The sequence below is a fragment of the Gymnoscopelus microlampas genome (assembly GCF_963454915.1).
Source record: "Gymnoscopelus microlampas genome assembly, chromosome: 2".
Taxonomy (NCBI): Eukaryota; Metazoa; Chordata; class Actinopteri; order Myctophiformes; family Myctophidae; genus Gymnoscopelus; species Gymnoscopelus microlampas.
Genome location: NC_139939.1, coordinates 31,579,219 through 31,599,883, shown reverse-complemented (window position 1 = coordinate 31,599,883; position 20,665 = coordinate 31,579,219). Strand labels below are relative to the sequence as shown.

The 20,665-nt window shown below is 41.1% G+C and overlaps 1 protein-coding gene across 1 annotated transcript in view; it reads left to right on the top strand.

Annotated features, from left to right (window-relative positions):
* Positions 1 to 676: 676 nt before the first annotated feature.
* LOC311054868 (neuronal acetylcholine receptor subunit alpha-7-like) overlaps positions 677 to 20,665 on the top strand; it is a gene marked incomplete at both ends in the record, with an annotated part of 71,174 nt that continues 51,185 nt past the window's right edge. The window contains one exon of the mRNA XM_084070865.1: positions 677 to 752. Within this exon, the coding sequence (XP_083926991.1) occupies positions 677 to 752 (76 nt within the window). The remainder of the gene's footprint in view (positions 753 to 20,665) is intronic.

Here is a 20,665-nt window from a genome sequence, read left to right as displayed (position 1 = left end):
CCTGTGGCTTTGTAAAATAATAACAATAATAAGGGTCATAATAATAATAATAATAATAATAATACATTAATGAATGAATGAATTAATTCATGTCATCAGTTTTAGCTTGGGTTTGGGGGAGTACTGTATTCGGGAGGGAGGGGCTTTGCGTTGTTGCTCACATCTTCATAAAGTTCGACAGCATTATGTGTCAGGACCCTATGGTCAGGACTCAGGATAAAGAAACAATACGAGAGAGAGAGAGAGAGAGAGAGAGAGAGAGAGAGAGAGAGAGAGAGAGAGAGAGAGAGAGAGAGAGAGAGAGAGAGAGAGAGAGGACACACTCACACAGAGGACAACTGACTGACACCACGGTGTTATGGGCTAAACAGAACAAAGAAAAGCAGTGTCCATCAGACAGAGACTAAACGAGTGGACAGCACAGTGTGAATCTCAAGGTGAAGGGACAGCGACCAATCAGGTCAAATTAGGGAGACGGACACCGCGCGCCGGCAGAGAGAGAGAGAGAGAGAGAGGGGGAGGGGGGAGAGAGAGGGGGAGAGGGAGGGAGTCAGTGAGAGAGGGAGAGAGGGAATCATTCCGTTGATAGAGGATAGTTTTACGCAGCGCACCGGTCGTTCACAGCCTGAAGTTTGGAGTCTCCAGCCGTTTATTGTAAATTCTCCACACCTGCGACATGGAGCCTGTTAATGTGAAGAGTGTTGGATCTGTACTGGTTGGGATTTACCTGTGGGCGACACTCTGCTCTCAAGGTGAGTTCATGATTTTATAGCCTTTTGAACACTCAGCTTTTCTTTGTCTTTTTATATGGTCTACTTGTGTATTATATTATGCACATGCAGTGTGGTCAAATGCAATGTCCTCTCATTACATCCTACCGAAAATGGGATTTCAGGGGCGGTTTTCTTTAGATTTTCTTGCACGTTTCAAACTTTGGACAGTTGATACAGCAGGCTATTTGACATGTGGTGAATAGGCTACTTTTGCACTAAACACGGTTTTGTTTGTTTTTAAGTGGGAAATCCTCTGAGTTACGCTAAAACCATATTTGGTCCAAATGTATGGCGCACACAACTGGGAGTGAGAGGAACATCTGCACTTGCACTAGACTAGAGGCTATAGCCTTTAGGCATACAGTATGCGAAGTCTATGTAGATTTAAATCCTACTGTAATTCTAAATCCTGTCTGGCTGGAGGGAATTTCACATCAAGCTTGAGAGAGAGAGAGAGAGAGAGAGAGAGAGAGAGAGAGAGAGAGAGAGAGAGACAGAGAGACAGAGAGACAGAGAGACAGAGAGACAGACAGACAGACAGACAGACAGACAGACAGACAGACAGACAGAGAGAGAGAGAGAGAGAGAGAGAGAGAGAGAGATTTCTTGAGTGCATGCCCCTCTTTGTCCAGAGCCCACATCTCCTGGCCTCTTTAATACATTGCTAACATCTGGCTCTGTGGGACCTCAGTGGTGTTAGCAGACCTTTAGGTCAGACACTAATCAGTACACAGAGCCGGATATGGACACATATCCACTGGATATGGATGATCTGACTGAGGAGGATATTGACTCTAATGCATTCAGTATTGGGATGGTGAGGAGAGCTAGGCCCTCACAGCAGGTTTAATAATCACCCTAATAGGAGGTTTGCAGTCCTTATTGAGAGCTTGGTAATGAATATTTTATTAATCAAATGCCTTATTCATGCATACACACGTACTGCCCCACCCGTCCACCGACACATACAGTACACATTACACACCGACACACAAGCATGCACGCACACACACACACACACACACACGCACGCACGCACACACAGACACAGGCACAGGCACACACACACACACACACACACACACACACACACACACACACACACACACACACACACACACACACACACACACACACACACACACACACACACACACACACACTCTCATCTGGCCAGTGTGGCCATGAGCAAACAACTGGCTCTCCATTGGTGGTTTGATACAGATAACAGTAATGGTTGATAGAACAGTTATGATGAATCACATCAACCAAGTAGGCTCCGCCTGGTTCCTTTCAGGTCACTGGAAGACTTCAGATTCAAACCTCAACTTTGGTTCATGATGAACAACAATGTAGAGAAATGCATTAGAAACAGCAGTCAAACCACAGTATAGTATGACTTTTTCCAATCACAATTCAAACTGTATAGGTGTGGCCAGTGGTTTGTTCTGAGATTGAGCGTACAGGCGGGTTATGCACTTGATGCTGTCAGACTAAACAATTAAGACAAAGGATAAAAATACAGCTGCCACAGACAAGAAGGAATTCAGTGAAAACAGCCCCATAGACAGTTGTCTCACTTCCTCAAAGAGATGCATTTGTTAATTTTAGCTGAGTTGCTTGTTTTACTGATTTATTCTCATTTTCTTTATTGCTGTACTTACCTTTTGGCCACTGAAATGTCCAAATCGCTCTATGGGATTAATACAGTTTGATCTCATCTCATCGCGCGCTGTAACAATGCCAATAATGGATGGGAGGAAATATGACTTACAACAGCTGTAGATGGAGGCTAGTGGTCCATCATCTGTCACTGTCCCTGCGTTGGAATGCGGGCCATGCAGCAGCCTCAGTCAACCTGAAGACAAGTTGACTGACTGATTGAAGACTTGTCTTTAGTATGCTGTGCCTCAGTCTGGCCTTTTGAACTGCTATATCGATACATCAAACTCCCACAGTCAGTGTTGTTGGATATACTGCCAAAATCCATGTGGCAGAGGGGCTGAGAAAAGGTACTCAAATTCTTTACTTAAGTAAAAGTATCAATACTGCAATATAGAAATACTCTGTTACAATGAAAAGTCCAGAATTCTAAATCTACTTGATTAAAAGTACAAAAGTATTGGCTTAAAGTACCAAAAGTAAAAGTTCTGAAATGTTTGAAAATAGCAGATCTACAAGCTCACAACGCGCCACGATGCGACGCGTTGTGAGCTTGTAGATCGGCTATTTTCAAATAGCCTATGTATAAAATAGGGCTGAAGTGGTTAATGTATGTTTTATATTGTAATAATGTATATCTGCAAAGTGTTATCTTCAAATAATTGTAGTGGAGTAAAAGTACAATATTTGCCTCTGAGACGTAGTGGAGTAGACGTAACAGTATTGGAAATTGGAAATACTCAAGTAAAGTACAAATACATCAAAATTGTACTTAAGTAAATGTACTCAGTTACTTTCCACCACTGGGTATAAGTGATCTTTTGGTGAAAACTAACTATGTTTTTTGGTTAAAAGATTAAAGCACTATATTATGATAGTAATCATTGTTAATCAGTGTTTGTTCAGTAACTGGGGTCTCCCAGTCTCTCCACCTCTTTAATAAACAGAAAATACATTTTCAGCATTTTCAGGTGGGTGGGCAATCTTCAGCCAATCAGGAGAAAGTACCCATTTATCAGCTTTTATACTGTTCCAGTTCCAATTTTGTCTGCTCATTTCTTTGTGTCATCACTTCCAATTTAACTTTTTAAAATCTGTATCCTGTGTGAGTTCTCTCTCTTGATTGGATACAATTGGTATCCCGACCTGAAAATGCATTTTCTGTTAAATCAAGAGCTGGAGGGACGGAGAGACCCTTGTTACTGAACAATCACTCTAAACCAATGATTACTGTTAGAATATAAGGCAATTTAACAATTATTTCAACAAAAAATATCACATCTTACCTTTAATTGATGTGTCCTCTTAACCACTGTAACACCAGCATCCCTATTTTGGGCACATTTTACAAAAGTATCAAACATTTTTAATTGATTTTATTTTTTATATTTGTAATGAATGAATTAATAATAGCAAAAGTAGCTATTATACCTTCAAGCTCATAACACATCGCAATGCGACGTGTTGTGAACATAGATCGGCTACTCACTGTTCTTCATACAGACTTACAGAGTAGGGATTTTTTGATTGATTGATTGATTGATTGATTGATTGATAGGTAGTACAGTCAAAGGCGGATAACACAAAAATCCCCGGGGGGCTTGTTTCCATTGTGGCACATACATACACTACAATACATTACATATTGGTAGAAAACATAGTAGCATCTACAGGTATATTTACAAAGGAAGGAGGGAGTGGGGGGGGCAGAGGATGCTGCTGAGGAGGAGTTAATCTATTCTATGCTCACATTTTGAGGTCAGCCATTCTTTTAGTTTAGTCCTGAGTTTGGGTAGGGAGTCAAGATCTTGAATGGGTTTTGGTAGTTCATTCCACATTATGGTGGCAGCATAGTAGAATGCATTTTCCCCCAAGTTTGAGCCGAATTTTGGGAGAATGAGGCCAGTGATCTACTTACTGTATGGTGCAGTGTACACTGTGGTGTGAACATTGCTCACTCTATAGAACTAATTTGTTATTAAGTGGTTAAAAGACACAGTTTAGATATTATTATTAGATAGTATGTTCAATTGCTTACATGTATTCTTGTATAGATCCTGCTGATGAAAGACTGTGACACAGATATGACATTATGTAAAAGTTTGTTGCAAGAAACTTATTGTCTTGTGCATTCATTCTGTTCATAAATCTGCACACTTTGGACAAAGCATAACCTGACAATACTTTATTTTCATCCAGAATTGTACTGCATTTTAAAGTATGCATTTGAACTGGCCCAAACTCTCTCCAGTTCTATTTTTTTTTTTCAGTTTTATTTTCTACACAGATATTTGAGAACCATGCCTGCTTTCATTTGATCTAATCAATATTTAGACTGTCTCTTGACTGTTAGGAATGCAGTTGGACTTAATGGGCTGTCTTCTTTGTTATCTAATTTCTAAAATATGCCCACACATCTCCTTAAGGCTAAAAGTGTGCCCACACTGGTCCTGTTGTGAAATATTGAGTGAAGCGTCACTTAAATGAGACAATAAAAAGGAAAAGCTTCACGGCGGCTGGCTTAGACAAAAGTTAATCAATAAATAGTTTAAGGCAAAACCTTAAGGTGTCCAATATCCTAAAAGATAATTAAATGAAAGAAAGCACACACACACCATAAAATGAAATCTGTGGACACTATTCAATGAAAAAATAACATTGCAGTTTGTTTTGTAGGATGATTGCTACAGTTCTCAGACCACTCTTAAGCCTAATTTATCACACAAATCCAACAATGCAACACTTATCGTTTGTCGGGAGTTTACTTTTGGGCCCTCATAAATTTCCTGGGAAAGCTTATGGCTGATTTATATTTAGTTGTGCACTGTGTCCGTGCCGACAAATAGCCAATCTACAAGCCCACAATGTCACCCTGCTCTGCCACATAAATGTGTGAAAGAGTATATTTCCTGTCCATGGGTATTGAAATAAACATAACGTACTGTTGGTTAAAAAGATGGTTATATTTCTCCTCCGCGTCACCAGTGCCCATACCCTAGGTGGTAACAGTCTTCCATGCCGACATCTCGCCACTCCGACTAGTGGCTTCCGCGTGCGGTTAGGGTTAGGGTGAGGGTTAGGTATAGGGTTCGTTAACGTCGGAAAGGCGACATGTCGGAAAGCCGCCATGTAACCACCCTAGGTGGGGTTGGCGAAAGGGCCTCTCTGTGTGGAGTTTGCATGTTCTCCCCGTGTTCCCTAGGCTAGATACCCTCACAAAAACATGCAGTAATCCTGGTCACTATACTGCCTCCCCCTGGCCAGCCGGGGCGCCTGATGGAGGGGAAAGGAACTGGTTGGAATAACATGTTCCTTCCACGCTCTACGTCCAAGCAGGGAAACTCTCCCCTGTCAGGTGACAAGAAGGTCAGTAGGCTCTCATGCATTGAAGGAGGCATGAGCTCGGGAGTGTAGCACCCAGGATTACATGGCACTGGGTGTAAAAAATAGGGTTACAAAATCGTGGGATAAAAATGTAAGTACAAAAAAAAAAAAAAAAGATGGTTATATTAACACCTACATGCAGTGTACAGAAAATATGGGTTGTTTTCTTTTGATTAAGATATCCATTAATTCTCTGTTGTCAGGTTTTATGTCATAGGGGGAGCTGTGGGGGAACACTAGCAGGTTCCAGGCAGTGTTGCCAGGTCTGCTTATCATAATTTCCCCCCAAGATTTTATTTGAAAATTGCAGATCTACAAGCTCACAACGCGTCGCGATGTGCCGCGTTGTGAGCTTGTAGATCTGCTATTTTCAAATAGCTGATGCAGATGTTTAAAGGGCTCATGTGGCCCATAGTTGCTTCTTTTGGGCTTGTTTTCCTATACCTGGTTGCTTGTTTCTCTCATAGAATCTGGCAACACTGGTTCCAGCCTTCCAGGAAGTGAGGTACCAGGAACAGCTAGAAAAGTTCCATTTTGGGTGTTTGGTGTGGTTTGACAAAGAGACCCTTTTCAGCTGTACACAGACCAAGCTGGTCTAACTGGAGATGCTCACTCCATCTGTCTTCTCACACACAGATTGCTTTTGACAAAAAGTGCAGGAGATGGCAGCAGGGATAATCAAAACCTCCGACATTCCCTGGACCGCCAGGTCCAGCTTTAATATTATAGCAGATTGAACTTCCGAGGGGTTATGCTCTGAGTTGATTGATTGGGCCATAAAAGTGTCAAACTTGTGCTGTGCTCGTTAGTGCTCTCTCTATAATCAATGAAAGCATCAAAGACAGCAATCAGTTCGATACCTGTCAGAGAGGAGATGGGGGAGTGTGTGCGTACACACACAGATACCTTTAAAGGTTCTATGACATTAATTTTCACTTTTTTTTCTTATTTATGTATTTTGGGGGGTTTTAGGACCTCAATTACACCCAAAAAAACTGAACTTTGAACATTCAGTGGATTTTCTGTGGTCTGGGGTTTTCTGAATAATTAGGCTGAAAAGTAATCTGTGATTTCCCCGTGAAGTCATAGGCCATTAATCCCGCCCACTCTCCTCATCGCCCCTCCCCTCCCCTATCCTTTCCTTTGGGGGGGGGGGGGGCGGAGCAGAGGCGATGATTGACAGGCAAAATCCCTCAACAGCGACACCCGCAGGCAAAGATTTATTTTTTCATTGCAGTTGAAAAGGCTTTAGAAATGTGAGAGAAAAACACCTGCCATGGCTAACTGGAGTGGAATTTTCAGTTAAAACTTTTTAAACATTTTTCTTTAAATGCAATGCATTTGGGACTTTGAGGATTACTTGATTTTTGGACTGTCGGAAGATTTGCAGTTTTTTTTGGATGTTACTGGGTTACTTTGGAATAAATTTTCATTGGAAGCATTCAAGGAGCTTTAAAGGAACTTTACTTTTATGAACTGAAGAAGGGACAAAAGATCTAGGTATGCTAATGTTCTGTTCATTTGTAAATTGGAAGTCAATGCACTGATTGATTATTTGAATTGAATGATGGCAACAGTTCTGTGTTTTCATTTTGGTCTGTGTTTTCAACACAGGGTTTAACAGTATAAAGAATTGCAGGACTCAGACATAAAATGTATGGTTCTGATTGTTACACAAGGCGTCACGGTGTGATGCTTTGTTAGCTTTAGATCAGCTGTAAAATAATCAAGTAAAAAAGCCTTAGGTTAGTGTTTGGCTCAGGGGAGTTGTATGGTTTACAACAGCAGCTCAGTATTGTATTGAAATAGGTCTCTAAACATAAAAAACATAGAGGCAGAGCTCTGTACTATAAAGTCTGAGAGAGTACATTAAATATGAATGGTGTTTGCTACACTGTATGGCCCTAAATCATGTTCGGTGATGATGTGTATGTTCTAAGTCATCAGTCAACATGAATAACTCCTGTTAACTCAAATCCCAACATGGTTGCATGCTAGGGTTCAATTTATAGACTAAGTGCTGTGGATGTGTATTTGAATGGTTCGAAAGCCATAAAGCTTGTGTTTCTGGCAAGATGCTGTGTTGATGTTTCCCATGACTGACGTTTAGCCCCTATAGAAAACACATTACAATTTTATCGTATGAAACATGCCAGAATACACACGTGTACACACACACACACACACACACACACATATTTAAGATCTTTATAAACACTAGTCCATACCCGTGGGGGAATATGCGCACATGATCTGGCAACCCGGGAGGCAGTTCGTCCCTTAGCTTGCGGGGCCATCCCACCGCTGGGCAGCCGTAACCATGGCAACATTCTTTTACACAAAAAAACGCTAATAAACAGCTGAGATTTGGTGAAATCGGAAAACGGGCTTCGCTGTTCCGTGCACATGGTAATGGTCAATGGCTGTGTGCAAATTCAGATCAATTGCTCCAGCCACCGAGGAGAACCGGGCAGAACACATTTTGGCCTCACCACCACTACACCACCACTACAGAGCTTTGTAGAATTATAGTAGGATAGTAGAATAGTAGGATACAGGCCAGTGCTGTTTTCTCCCAGTGGTCAGGTACGGCCAGCCCACTGCCTGATACAGCATACAATGATGCATTCTAAAAAGATTCCCAGTAATAAGATGAAGTACTGAATGATTAATCTCTCAAGACATTCTCACTTTTTTTTAAAATACCAAATGGGTTCCCAGATTGCAGAATGATACACGGTGTCAAGATGTTTCACAGTGGTTGGGGCAATGTGCATAATACTAGATAATGTCACCGGCATAAGCAAGTACTGACAGGAATGTGGACTGAACTAAAAGCTTCCACATGTAAAACAACAAGTGAGATTAGCTAATTCAAAAGCAGTAAGAGAGACAAAGAGGGACACACACTGTGGAGTGAGAGAGAAAAGAGTGCTCCACAGGTGGAACACTATCATACTAAAGTTGTTTTTGTTCATTCTTTAAGAGCTGTAAAAAAATGGTATGTTTCATTTACAATGTTGCTCCAGTCAACAAATACAATGGAAGGCAAAACACCCCACCTCATACATTTCAAAACAGTAGATTTTATTTTCTATTTTGAGTTACATAACATCTGTGAATGACTATGCCTGTTTCAATCGCGCGTGCGTGCGTGATTGCGTGTGTGTGTTTGTGTGTGTGTGTGTGTGTGTGTGTGTGTGTGTGTGTGTGTGTGTGTGTGTAGGCCTGTCACAATTATTACATAATTGTCTAATCACAATTATTTTATATAATCGCAATTGTTTTTGCATAATCGTCATAATCGTCATAATCAATTCCATTTAAAAAAAAAATAATATATTTTCCAAAAATGTAAAAAATAGCCGATCTATAAGCTAAAAACGTGTCGCGATGCGACGCGTTTTGAGCTTTTAGATCGGCTATTTCCACTACTAATGTTTATTTTTAAGTATAAAGTAATTAAATATGTGTTATTCGTCATATCTGCCCTGTGCAACTTTTGTTTCCGAAACCTAAAAGCCAAACAGAAATGTAATTTTTATTCATAATGGTCCATTCATTTTCAACGACAGAAACACAATTAAATCGTTAATCGCAATTATTTGAGTGATAATTAATCGTCAACTTAAAGTTGTAATCATGACAGCCCTATGTGTGTGTTTGTGTGTGCGTGAATGCAAGGGAATGTCTGCTTTTTAATGCACTCCCCCAGAGAAAAGATTGCTTTATTTCAGAACAATACAACTGAGGTTTATTGATTGTAGATGTATTGGTGTTAGGCCCCCAGTGGGCACTTACTAGGAAATATACGAGGGCTCACTAATACAATGAGAGAGATATATGGGGGTAATCTATTGGACTTTGAGTGGTGTCCTTTGGCTATGTTCTGGCTCTGACTGTGTAGGTATGTTCAGAGAGTGTCCAGTGAGGTTTTCCAACTATCACAGAGCACAGGTTTTTTTTCCGCTGAATGCCATAAACAGAAGAATAAGAGTATGAGTGAGTACATAGTATAACAAGTTAGAATAGGGAAGGTTCGTAATAATGGGGACAATAAAGTAAGGCATTTAAGGTGGCTGGCTGTGAAAGAAAGTACTTTAATATTACATTCAGAACTATTTAAATGACATTCAGTTGCAGGGATTTTATAAGATCACTCCAGGACTCCAGCTGTCTCAGATAGGAAAATTGCTTTTCCTCCCACATGGGTCCACGTCTACAGCTGCAAAACATCACATATTTGTCAGAGATACCATATCAGCATTATAGCTTTTGCCAAGAAATAGGTTTCAATTCAAATTAATTAAAAAAAGGCACATTTGCATATGGACAATAACATTCATCTGAAAACATGGGGAAACTAATTGTCGACAACAATACTAAATGTAAATCTAAAAGCCCTGATGGCAGACCCTGGAGGCTGTGCTGCATACACCCAACCAGAAATATCTGTGCAAAGTAGAAACATTGGCCTGAGGGTGGCACTATAGTGAAAAGGACATGGGGCTACTCAACTATTTACAATTTATCCTCCAGGGATCATGAATGTGCTCTTGTGCAAGTGCATATTTTGGCCTACGGTTGATGCTAGACTAGAGGGAAGGCCATGGGGTCACCAAATTCAGTAGGTTAATCCTTTAGGGAGCATTGAAAGAGCATACTATAGTAGTACAGTACCTCAAATGGTGAGGAAGCCAACTGGCTACCACTGTAGGTGTCATGGCAATCCAGGCAGTAGTTTTCAAGATATTTTAGTAAAGTTTTGAATGGGCCGACAGGGCAAACCAACAGCTCCCGTCAGTTTATTTTGTATAGGGCTGGCAATCACTGTAGGTCAGGGGTGGGCAACTTTGATGATGGAGAGGGCCACTATATTTCCACACTCACTCCAGAGAGCCACATTGCATATACTGTCGGGTAGACACCTTTATCTCTGTATTTTAACTTTTTTCGTAAATTAATGCCGTACTTTACCATTCTATGTCACACAAAAGTAGCAAAAATAGCCAATTTACAAGCTCAAAACGCGTTTTGCGCTTGTAGATCTGCTATTTTTGCTATTTTTTAATTGGAATCCTGAATTTCATTTTGCTATTCTTGAATTGAAATCCTGAAAAGTAATATTTTTTATTTAATTTCAAATGCATTTGTATGAACTTAAATACAAATACATTGGACATAAAAAAGACAATATAATTTGAATACTATTCAAGCTACTAATATAGACTGAAGTAATTAAAGCGGGTCATGTTTGCATGTTTGGAATTGTAACAGCTGAAATCAATAATATATCAGTATTCAATCAATAATATATCACCTTCACTTAATGCGGGCCGCATTAAGTGAAGGTGGGGGCCGCATGTGACTCCCGGGCCGCCAGTTGCCCATGTATGGCGTATGTAGGTAGACCACACTGTGATTTTCCGTGGGACCCTGGCCAGGACCTTTTTCATTAGCTGCTTGAACATAGCATGGGTATTGCATAGCCTGGATTTGTCATAACCCCTGTCTGATGGAGAAGGCAGTCTTGGGCTGAGTTGCGGGGATAGCTCGAGCTGGCGGCCCAGGGAATGTCTAAGGTTTTGATTATCCCTGCACTTTTGTCAAAGGCAATCCGCGTGTGAAAAGACAGATGGAGTTAGGATCTCCAGTTAGACCAGCTTGGTCTGTGTACAGTCCTCGTCACATGCAGCAACTGGACCTGGAGCGTTGGCATTTTCTCTGTCTTCTGGATGTATATTGTGACTTGCAGGGAGAGCCTGAAGACACCCGCTGTACCGACTCTTCGCTGACTGACTCACTCTAACTGAGTCATCGTCCCCCAACTCAACTCTTTGAGGTCATCCTAGATATGCACTTGATGATAGTCAGGACAGAGTCCTTGAACAAAGACTTCTAGGGCTCTATTCTGTGGCAGGCTATACCCCTACCCGTTAACCTTTACCTGCGATTTTCTACCTATTTCCCGTTAAATACGGATAAGGGAGCTGACGCTGTCCCTAAACGCTATTCTGCACCTGCTATACCCGTTTCTCCGCTCCATCTAGTGTACTATTGTTCCCTGGCTTCGTCTTCGAACACTGGCCAGCAAAATTGCTTTTCTAGAGCAATTTTTCTAAACCACATGGCGTTGCCTTCTGGCCAGCATCTTGCCAAGAGACGCCAGCATCTTCAGTGGTTTAATCCAGTACCATCGCCGGCCGTGTTTGCACGCTGGTGTCTGACTTGCTCTCTCTAAGCCTCTTTCCCAAACGTTGGCCAGTATGCTGGATTGCAGCGGTGATTTCCTCAATTGACGACTAGGCCTGTCACAATTATTACACAATCGCATACCGGTAATCACAATTATCGGAGATAATCACAATTATTTTGCATAATCGTCATAATCGTTTCCATTTTGAAAATGTGTCCATAAACAGTAGAAGTAGCACATCTACAAGCTCAAAATGTGTCACATCACGATGAGTTGTGAGCTTGTAAATGTGCTATTTCCACAATGTTTGAATTTTTTGGAAAGTATAAAATTATAAACATTTTGCATTTCTTTTGTTTACAGAGTCTAAACGGCAAACAGAAATGTATTTTTGGGGCGGTGTAGCCGCCCCCTATAAGTGAGTTTTGGACACCGACCAAAAGATTTGTATACCCCCTAACCCTTCCATTGTTAATGCAAATCGATACTTTTGCAAAGTCAGCCAATCACATTATAGCTAGTGTCATCACCACTAACTGTAATGTGATTGGCTGACTTTGCAAATTCAGGACTGTGATTGGCTAGCGAAACACATGACACATGTGCAGCCCTATGAATAGCAGTATGGACTGGAATAAAAAGTCATTTATCCTTTTTTTAAAGTGAGTCATGTTGTGATGACCACACACCGCCCACTTCACACTGGGTGTGATTTTTTATATATATATATTTTCCAACTAAATCGTTAATCGCAATTATTTGTATGACAAAGTCAAGTAAACATTCATGCTCGCCAATGTAATGAACTGTGGGTTCAATCAGGCACGATAGGAATGTAACTTATTTGCAGCACTATCTCACAACGTGTCTCCACCAACAGAAATGTTTCTTTGTACCCAAAACACATAAAAAAAACTAAATACACCATATGGACTTAAGCCAACATTATTTACAATAGACACATACATCCCCAATGTAAATAAAATCAAACTAATCAGCAGCTCAATATTGTATTGATATATCTCGACTCTAAACATAAAGACCAGAGAGTAAATCTGGAGATTAAACAAGACTGACAAATGCAAAAATCAGTGATGTGTTCAATGTTGTAAGTCATCAGTCAACACAAATAACTGCATGCTGTTGTGCTCAAATCTCAACATGGTTGCATGCTAGGGTTCAATTTATAGACTTGTTTAAGTGCTGTGGATGTGTGTTCGAGTGCGTTAAAAGCCATAGATGCAGGTGTTTCTGACAGCATGCTGTTGATGGTTCTCTCATCGACACTTTTAGGCCCTATAGGAAATGCATTTGTACAGCTGAAAGGTGTGTGTTCACAGCAATTCTGTGTTCATTTAACTCAACAGATTTGAGCTTTAAACCTGGAGTGCAGGTCTTCGCCAGGCTGAGTGGCTGTGTCAGTACTGTAGTAGAAGCACTATGGGCAGAAGAGAAAGTGATTTTGGACATTTACTCTATAACAGTGGTTCTCAACCTGTGGGTCGGTACCCCCAGGGGGTCCCCACATGATTTGGGTGGGGGGGGGGGGGTCCCCATGGGGGGGGGGGTCCCCATGATGTCTGTAAAGTGACAATTTAAGGACGTTTAAGACCTTTTTAATACCAAAAAAGAAAGAAAGAAAATACATAAGACCAGTCCTGCATCAAAAGTAATCAACAAGCTATACTATAAAAACTGGTCAAACATTGGCCAAATTGTCAAATAATATAAGAAAGAGGCAGAATATGTGAAAATAGCAGATCTACAAGATTGTCTATTTTTCATAATATTTATCTGTGGAACCGAGTCAAACAAAATGTAATGCCTCAACTCCTACAATTCCATGTGCTTCAAATAGTTCAAATATTATTTTGGGGGGTCACGGCCTGAAAAGGTTGAGAACCACTGCTCAACATGGGATTCCAATTTGGGGTTCATGGATATCGCATTCGTGATAAGGATGTTTTTCGTCCCCGCCCATTAATGTGATCCCAGTTACAGGCAAACAGAATGGAATATCTAAACCCTGTTTGATGGTCAATGATGGACTCACCAGACAATTTTGTACCTGATTTGGTGAGAAAATAGAGGCCCTTCCACGGTGTGAAGGGACTTTGGGATATATTTTAGTATAGTAGCTATAAGTGTGTGTTATGAATATCCTATATTAGAATTGGCTAAAGGGAGTACCGACGGGCTGGTGGACCACGCCGTCACGCTCATGTCACTATGACTCGGCCTGCAGTTCCCAAATTCCAATGCAGCTACGCCCACATATGGAGTGTGTTGTCTAACTCAATGTGTCATCATGGCATCAGGCGCCAACAAATCAGTCAGCTCTATATATATACTGATGACAGCAGGGATATCCATATCTGGGTATAAAAGCGACAAGGACTGACAGATACAGAGATCTCCATATATGGGCATATTGGTCGGATTGGCGGTGCGACGTACTGTAGGTGTGAGGGTCCGAACCTCTAGTAATTTAAAAATTTCGAAAATCTAGTTCGACGAAATGGGTGTGGACTATATGGAGAGTTGCGTTACGATCCAATGAATCCAGGGAAAAGGATTCTACGACCTACGGGGTCAAGAGTTATAGGCCAAAACGTAAAGTGGTCTTTAAATTTAATTCACTTATAAATTAATATCAATTAAACTATAAATATATCACTTAGCAAAATGCAAGCACACTGATGAAGCCGGTGTATTTGACCCGTGTGTGCCACAAAAACTGTGGGAGGACTGCCAAAGTTTTAGTTGCTCTATATAATAATAAAGGTGAGCAACAACTATACTACACTTGTAACACAATGTCTAACAAAGAACACAGATGCCCTTAGGCATGCTGTGAAGTCACTCCTCAGCCAACTCATAAAAAGCCTGGATTTTGATGTCCAGTCGTGATAGAGGGAGAGATGTTTATGTTTAGAGTTTTTTTGTTTATCTATTCATCTCCCTATTAGCTGCAGCTATGGTCAGTAGACAAGCTCACACACAAGCATGCACGATTGCACATGCGAGTGTGCACACGTGCACACACATTGTGCTTGCAAACTCACTGCAAGGCAACAAGTGTGAAGAGGCATGAAAAGAGGGGAGGAGATGGTTCTGCCTTTAGGGCCACAAGCACATTATAAATCAGTAATCCTCCAGTCTTCCTCTAAGACGACAAACATACACATCTCACGTCTCCATAACAAATCACTTTAGGTGATTTAATATCAGATAAATAGAACGTTCTGCTCAACTCTAGAGATATCCACACAAATCCATGCAAACGTGTTGCTTTCTAGACAGCATTTAAAGTCATTTTAAGCTGTTATCAGAATTGGGCTATACTATGGTGTCAGAAATAGTTATAGTATGTATATGTATATATATATATATATATATATATATATATATATATATATATATATATATATAATTATATAGTATACAATTGCATATTTTACTCGCGACCCATAACAATGGGTCTCAACCCATTGTTTTGGAAACACTGCCCTAGGGGAGTTGAATAATGTTTTATGTCTTGCTAAACACATTGGTGAAGACATTTCTTGTTAAGGAATTTGTTCCAAGTTTTTAGCGGTGCCAGTCGCTCTACATTTGACCGTGTCTGTGTGTCCGTCCGTCCGTCCGTATGTTTGCGGACGGCAAAGATGCAACACATGTGGCACTTCAAGAAATGCACACAAACACACACACACACACACACACACACACACACACACACACACACACACACACACACACACACACACACACACACACACACACACACGTAAAATGCAGACCTGCGAGGCGCACCGTTGCAACACATGCGGCACTTAAAGACATGCACACACACAAGCCAGCACTGCACACGTGCAAGCCAGGACTGCACACCTGCGAGGCGCACCGCAGCTCCGATCTCCGATCCGCACCAAAATTGCCAGGGGTCTGCCATCACAATAGTCACACCTGAGACCACGTGTGGCACCCAGGGGGCCCGCCAGCACTGCACACGTGCACATGCACACGCACAAATACACACACACACACCAATTAAATAACCTCATCAAAGGCGCTTCCTTCACACAGGGTGTGATTTATTTTTGTAATATCCTCTATAAATGATTATAGAGGATTTCACAAATATGAATTTTAAGCACTTTCCTCACATTTAATCTCAAATCAGAATATGGAATTGGATTCCCCATGTATGAAAACCTTAAAAAGCTGAATTCAATCTTTTTTTTAAAATCGTGGTCATATACTCAGACCCTGTTTCATATCTAAGGCAATTATTCCACGATGCTCACACAAGTTTCTACCTTCAGTAAATATGTTTTTTAATATATTTCAGCATAGAGGTGGCCGTCATCTTTAAATGGTTCATTTTGAGGCATTAGCAGCCATTTCTGACCTGGTAATACAGCAGATATACTGTAGATTCAGCACCCCTTAATACCCCTAAATACATGTACAGTATGCCATAAATCTGTCTGGGAACCCAATCATTCTTTATTTTATTGTGCAGAATCTGTCTTGAGAGATTAGCCATAAATTAACAAGATTTGCCTTCAGGGTTAAGATTTTGGGAAATCTGACCTGGACTAGTGGCTCCACATCAGGAGTCTCTGGGAACTGTATGAGATCACACGCTTAGTTTGAGGCGAGATCTTTGCCATAGCATTCTGGGTGACAACTGTATGTTGAGTGTATGCCTGTGTACAGTATATATACCCTTAATTAAAGATAAATAAATCTTCAAGCATACTGTACATTCCACAAAGAGTGACAGTAAGGGAGATTACATAACACTTCTTTTAACTACTCACATAACGCACCACATATGGGACATACAGTACGTAGCACAGACAAATGTGCACTGTAGTCCTTCTCCTGCACTGATGCAAAGGCCATTGTACCAAACAGAAACACACTGCCTGGAGGGCAGATGCACTCGAATAAGTCAGGGCAGCTAACAATCGATGGGCAACGTACTGTAGCCCACATTCCTCTCCATGTTATTAGCTCAGTCTGTCAAAGAAGCTTAAGAAGTATATATGCCTCTCTGCCGTGTCGAGCACTGAGGCTGTGAAGTGTGTGGGACTAGTGAGTTTTGGGAGAAAGTGTTTCAGTGCTGACAGCATTGTTTACCTTACTGTGTAGTTTGCAGTGCTGAACGTGTAAGGTGAAAGGTTTGGAAGGACCTTTTGTAAAAAAGAAAAGAGGACTGCTTGCATAATTGCATAATGTTTTCAAGGGGCTGAGAACAATACATTGGAAGCAATTAGGTGATATGGTGAATACATAATTGCATTTCAAAACCAATGGTTTAAAGCAAAAGTACATTTACTCAAGTACTGTACTTAAGTACAATTTGAGGCATTTATTACTTTACTGGAGTATTTCCAATTTTCAATACTTTTACTTCTACTCCACTACATCTCAGAGGCAATTATGGTACTTTTACTCCACTGCAATTATTTGAAAACTTTAGTTCCTTTGGGGTTTCACCTCCCAGAGTTTCTTTCTATTATCCATCTGGAGTCTACAGTATCTATCCTTATGTTGGATCATCTTTCTGGGTGTGTGAATCGGACCTGCGCCGTTTAGGCAATACTTTTCTCAGCTTGTTTTGTCTCAGCTCGGTTGAGTGACGAGTCATGAACTCATCACATTATGTAGATTTATGGTCCCACGATTGAGAGGTGCTCCGTCGAGGCTCTGCATCCATACAAACACTGCCAGTCACCTTTGTTTATTCTTGGCTCATTAGACTAGCAGTCAGCCATTCAGTCTTTATTGGCGTGTTCGGGTTAAGGCTGTCACTCTGTTATTGCTCAGAGTTCAGACCTGATTCAATTTGGACAAAAGTCACTAGGAAGATAAGGGTTTAGAGGAGATAACTTTCAGGGTGAGAGTGAAACTAATTATGATGTTACAGTATATTTTTGTACTATTTCTTTTGAAGGACGGATGTATTTGAGTTTAGTATCTTCTAATTCTAAATGCACAAGTGAAAAGAAAAGCTCAAGCTTATTTCTGTAATTGCGTTGTGTGTCTGTAGGAGAAAAGAAGCCCATCATCTTAGTGATGTTTGTCTCATCATCGCTGACAGTGTGGCTCATTAGTTAGCACTGTTGCCCCACGGCTCACAGCTTCCTGTGTGGAGGTTGCATGAACATGAACTCATTGCTCATCTGTTTGTTTGTGTTTTGTGTTCCTGATGGGTGCATGGCGCCAACAACAATTTCCTCTATGGCAGTGGTTCTCAAAGTGGGGTCAGGGGACCCCCAGCGGTCCTTCAGGGGGTTCCAGGGGGTCCCCAGCAAAAATTGAAATATTTTAACCCCATTTCATACTTTGGCTATTTGAAAGAAAGAAAAAAGAAATCGAAAAATCTTGAAAAATCTTGAACAACATCCATCTTCTCTTATGGGGGTCCCTCGCACATGATATTTTCAAATGGAGGTTCGTCCTATAATACATATAGATTTCGGGGTCTTTGACATAAAACTGTGAGAACTCTACGGACTAATAAAGAATTTACTATATCTACTGTATGTCTACGCCATCTCATTCAGGTAAACCTACCCTCTATAAATATATGTTAATACATCTATATATCTCACATTATGGTCACAGATTAATGTTACAAACAATTGCTATCCTCTCAGAATGCAATGTTGAGTTATGTATCAGACAATCTGCATAAATTTGCCTCTGGCAAACACCAATGTGTTTGTAAAAGTGTTTAGCAAGAGGAAAAAAAAAATCAACCCCCCTAGGGCAGTGGTTCTTTATCATATTTTTAAACTGGGGACCCCCCAAAATAATCATATTTGAACTGGGGACCGCCCACCATGACAAGCACTTGGAATTGTAGAAGTTGAAAATAGTTGATCTACAAGCTCACAAAGCCTCATGTTGCAAGGCGTTGTGAGCTTGTAGATCAGCTATCTTCTTATATTATTTGACAATTTGGCCAATGTTTCACCAGTTTTTATAGTAGGCTAGTAGGATTGATTGATTGATTTTTCCTTTTTTCTTTAAGACATTAAAAAGTTCTTAACAGTCTTTAAATTGTCACTTCACTGTCATCTGGGGACCCCCCCCCCCCCATAAGAATCATGTGGGGAGTCTGGGGACCCCCCTAGGGGTCCTGACCCACATGTTGAGAACCACTGCCCTAGTGCAGTGTTTCCAAAACAATGGGTTGAGACCCATTTTGTGTCACTAACCTGGGGGGAGGGGCTTTTTATTGATAGTGAAGCGAAGTTTGTTAGACAGGAAACGGGGGAGAGAGAGATGGGGAATGACACGCAGCCAGGGCCGCCTAGGTGCCCAGACCGCTACACCGGTGGTCCGGACCACTGACCCATGTCTGTTCTTGGGGGTATTTATTCATGTTAAAGACTTTCCTTATTTGCCAACCAATTAATGAGACTTAATGGATACCAGCGAGACAAAAGCAAAGCACAGTCTACATAATTACTGCATTGTTAATATATGCTCATAATAAGTTCAGCATATCGTATCTTCACTGCTTTTCCTCAGGGACAGGGGGCGATGTGTGAGCATCGTGGAATAATTGCCTTAGATATGAAACAGGGTCTGATTATATGACCACGATTTAAATGTCTGGAGAATACATAGTAAAATATTCTAATATATGGGTTAATATATGTTAATTGTCCGTTTAAAATGAACGGCACAGTAAGCTTTGGATCTCTTGTGACTGGTTTTCCTGTCTTATCCCTCCCTCTGCTCCTTTGCTTTGCTCCTCTGCTTCCATCTCATTCTTTTCTCCTGTCTCTTGCTTCTTTCTACCTGTTTTCTTCCTCTCCTGAGTCCTGTTCCCTCTGCTCACTTCTTCACCACCTCCTTTTTAAAACCATCCTCTCTCTTTTCTCTTTGTCTTCCCTTTTGTTCTCATCCTCATCTTGGATCCCTTTATCTCCGTCTCCCTCCTTTTTCACCTCCTGCTGTAGGTGAGAGCTTCTCACCTATTTATGTTGTTAATTGCCAACTCTCTGTCCCTCCTTCTCTCCCTCTGTCTCCTCTGCCCCCCTTATATCTTCTTTGCTTCCTTCTGTCTCTTCTCTTTTTCCATCTTACCCTCTTACTTCACCCTTCTTCCCACTATATCTGGCACCTTTTGCACCGTAAGTCTAACGTCATGTACATACCTGCTGCTTTTTTATGTACTGTAAATACATATGTAGATATCTTAGATTTTTGATTGTTTCCATTTCAGTTTTTCCCTCAAATTCTGAGAATCCAGACCATATCCCGACCATACCCGACCTGATGTTTTCGGGCCGAGCCCGGACAAAAATGTATGCTAATTAGTCGGGCTGAGCCGAGCCCCAGGTTCCGTAAAAAAAAAAAACAGCCCCTAGCGGCTGAACGGTAAGGCCAACGGAAATGGCAGTAGATGCGTTGGATGCAGCTCAAAGTTAACTTTATTCAGGTATCTAGTTTGTCGCGTCCGACCTTCCTAGCCTGTGATTAAAAACAAACTGGCGGAAATGGCCAAAACTCAAACATAGAACATCGGCGAAAGTGGCAAGACTGTACCTTGCCCACTCCCCCTTCTTTCTTTCCCGAAAACAACAAAATGATGGAAAACTACTTTCATCCACTGATTTAC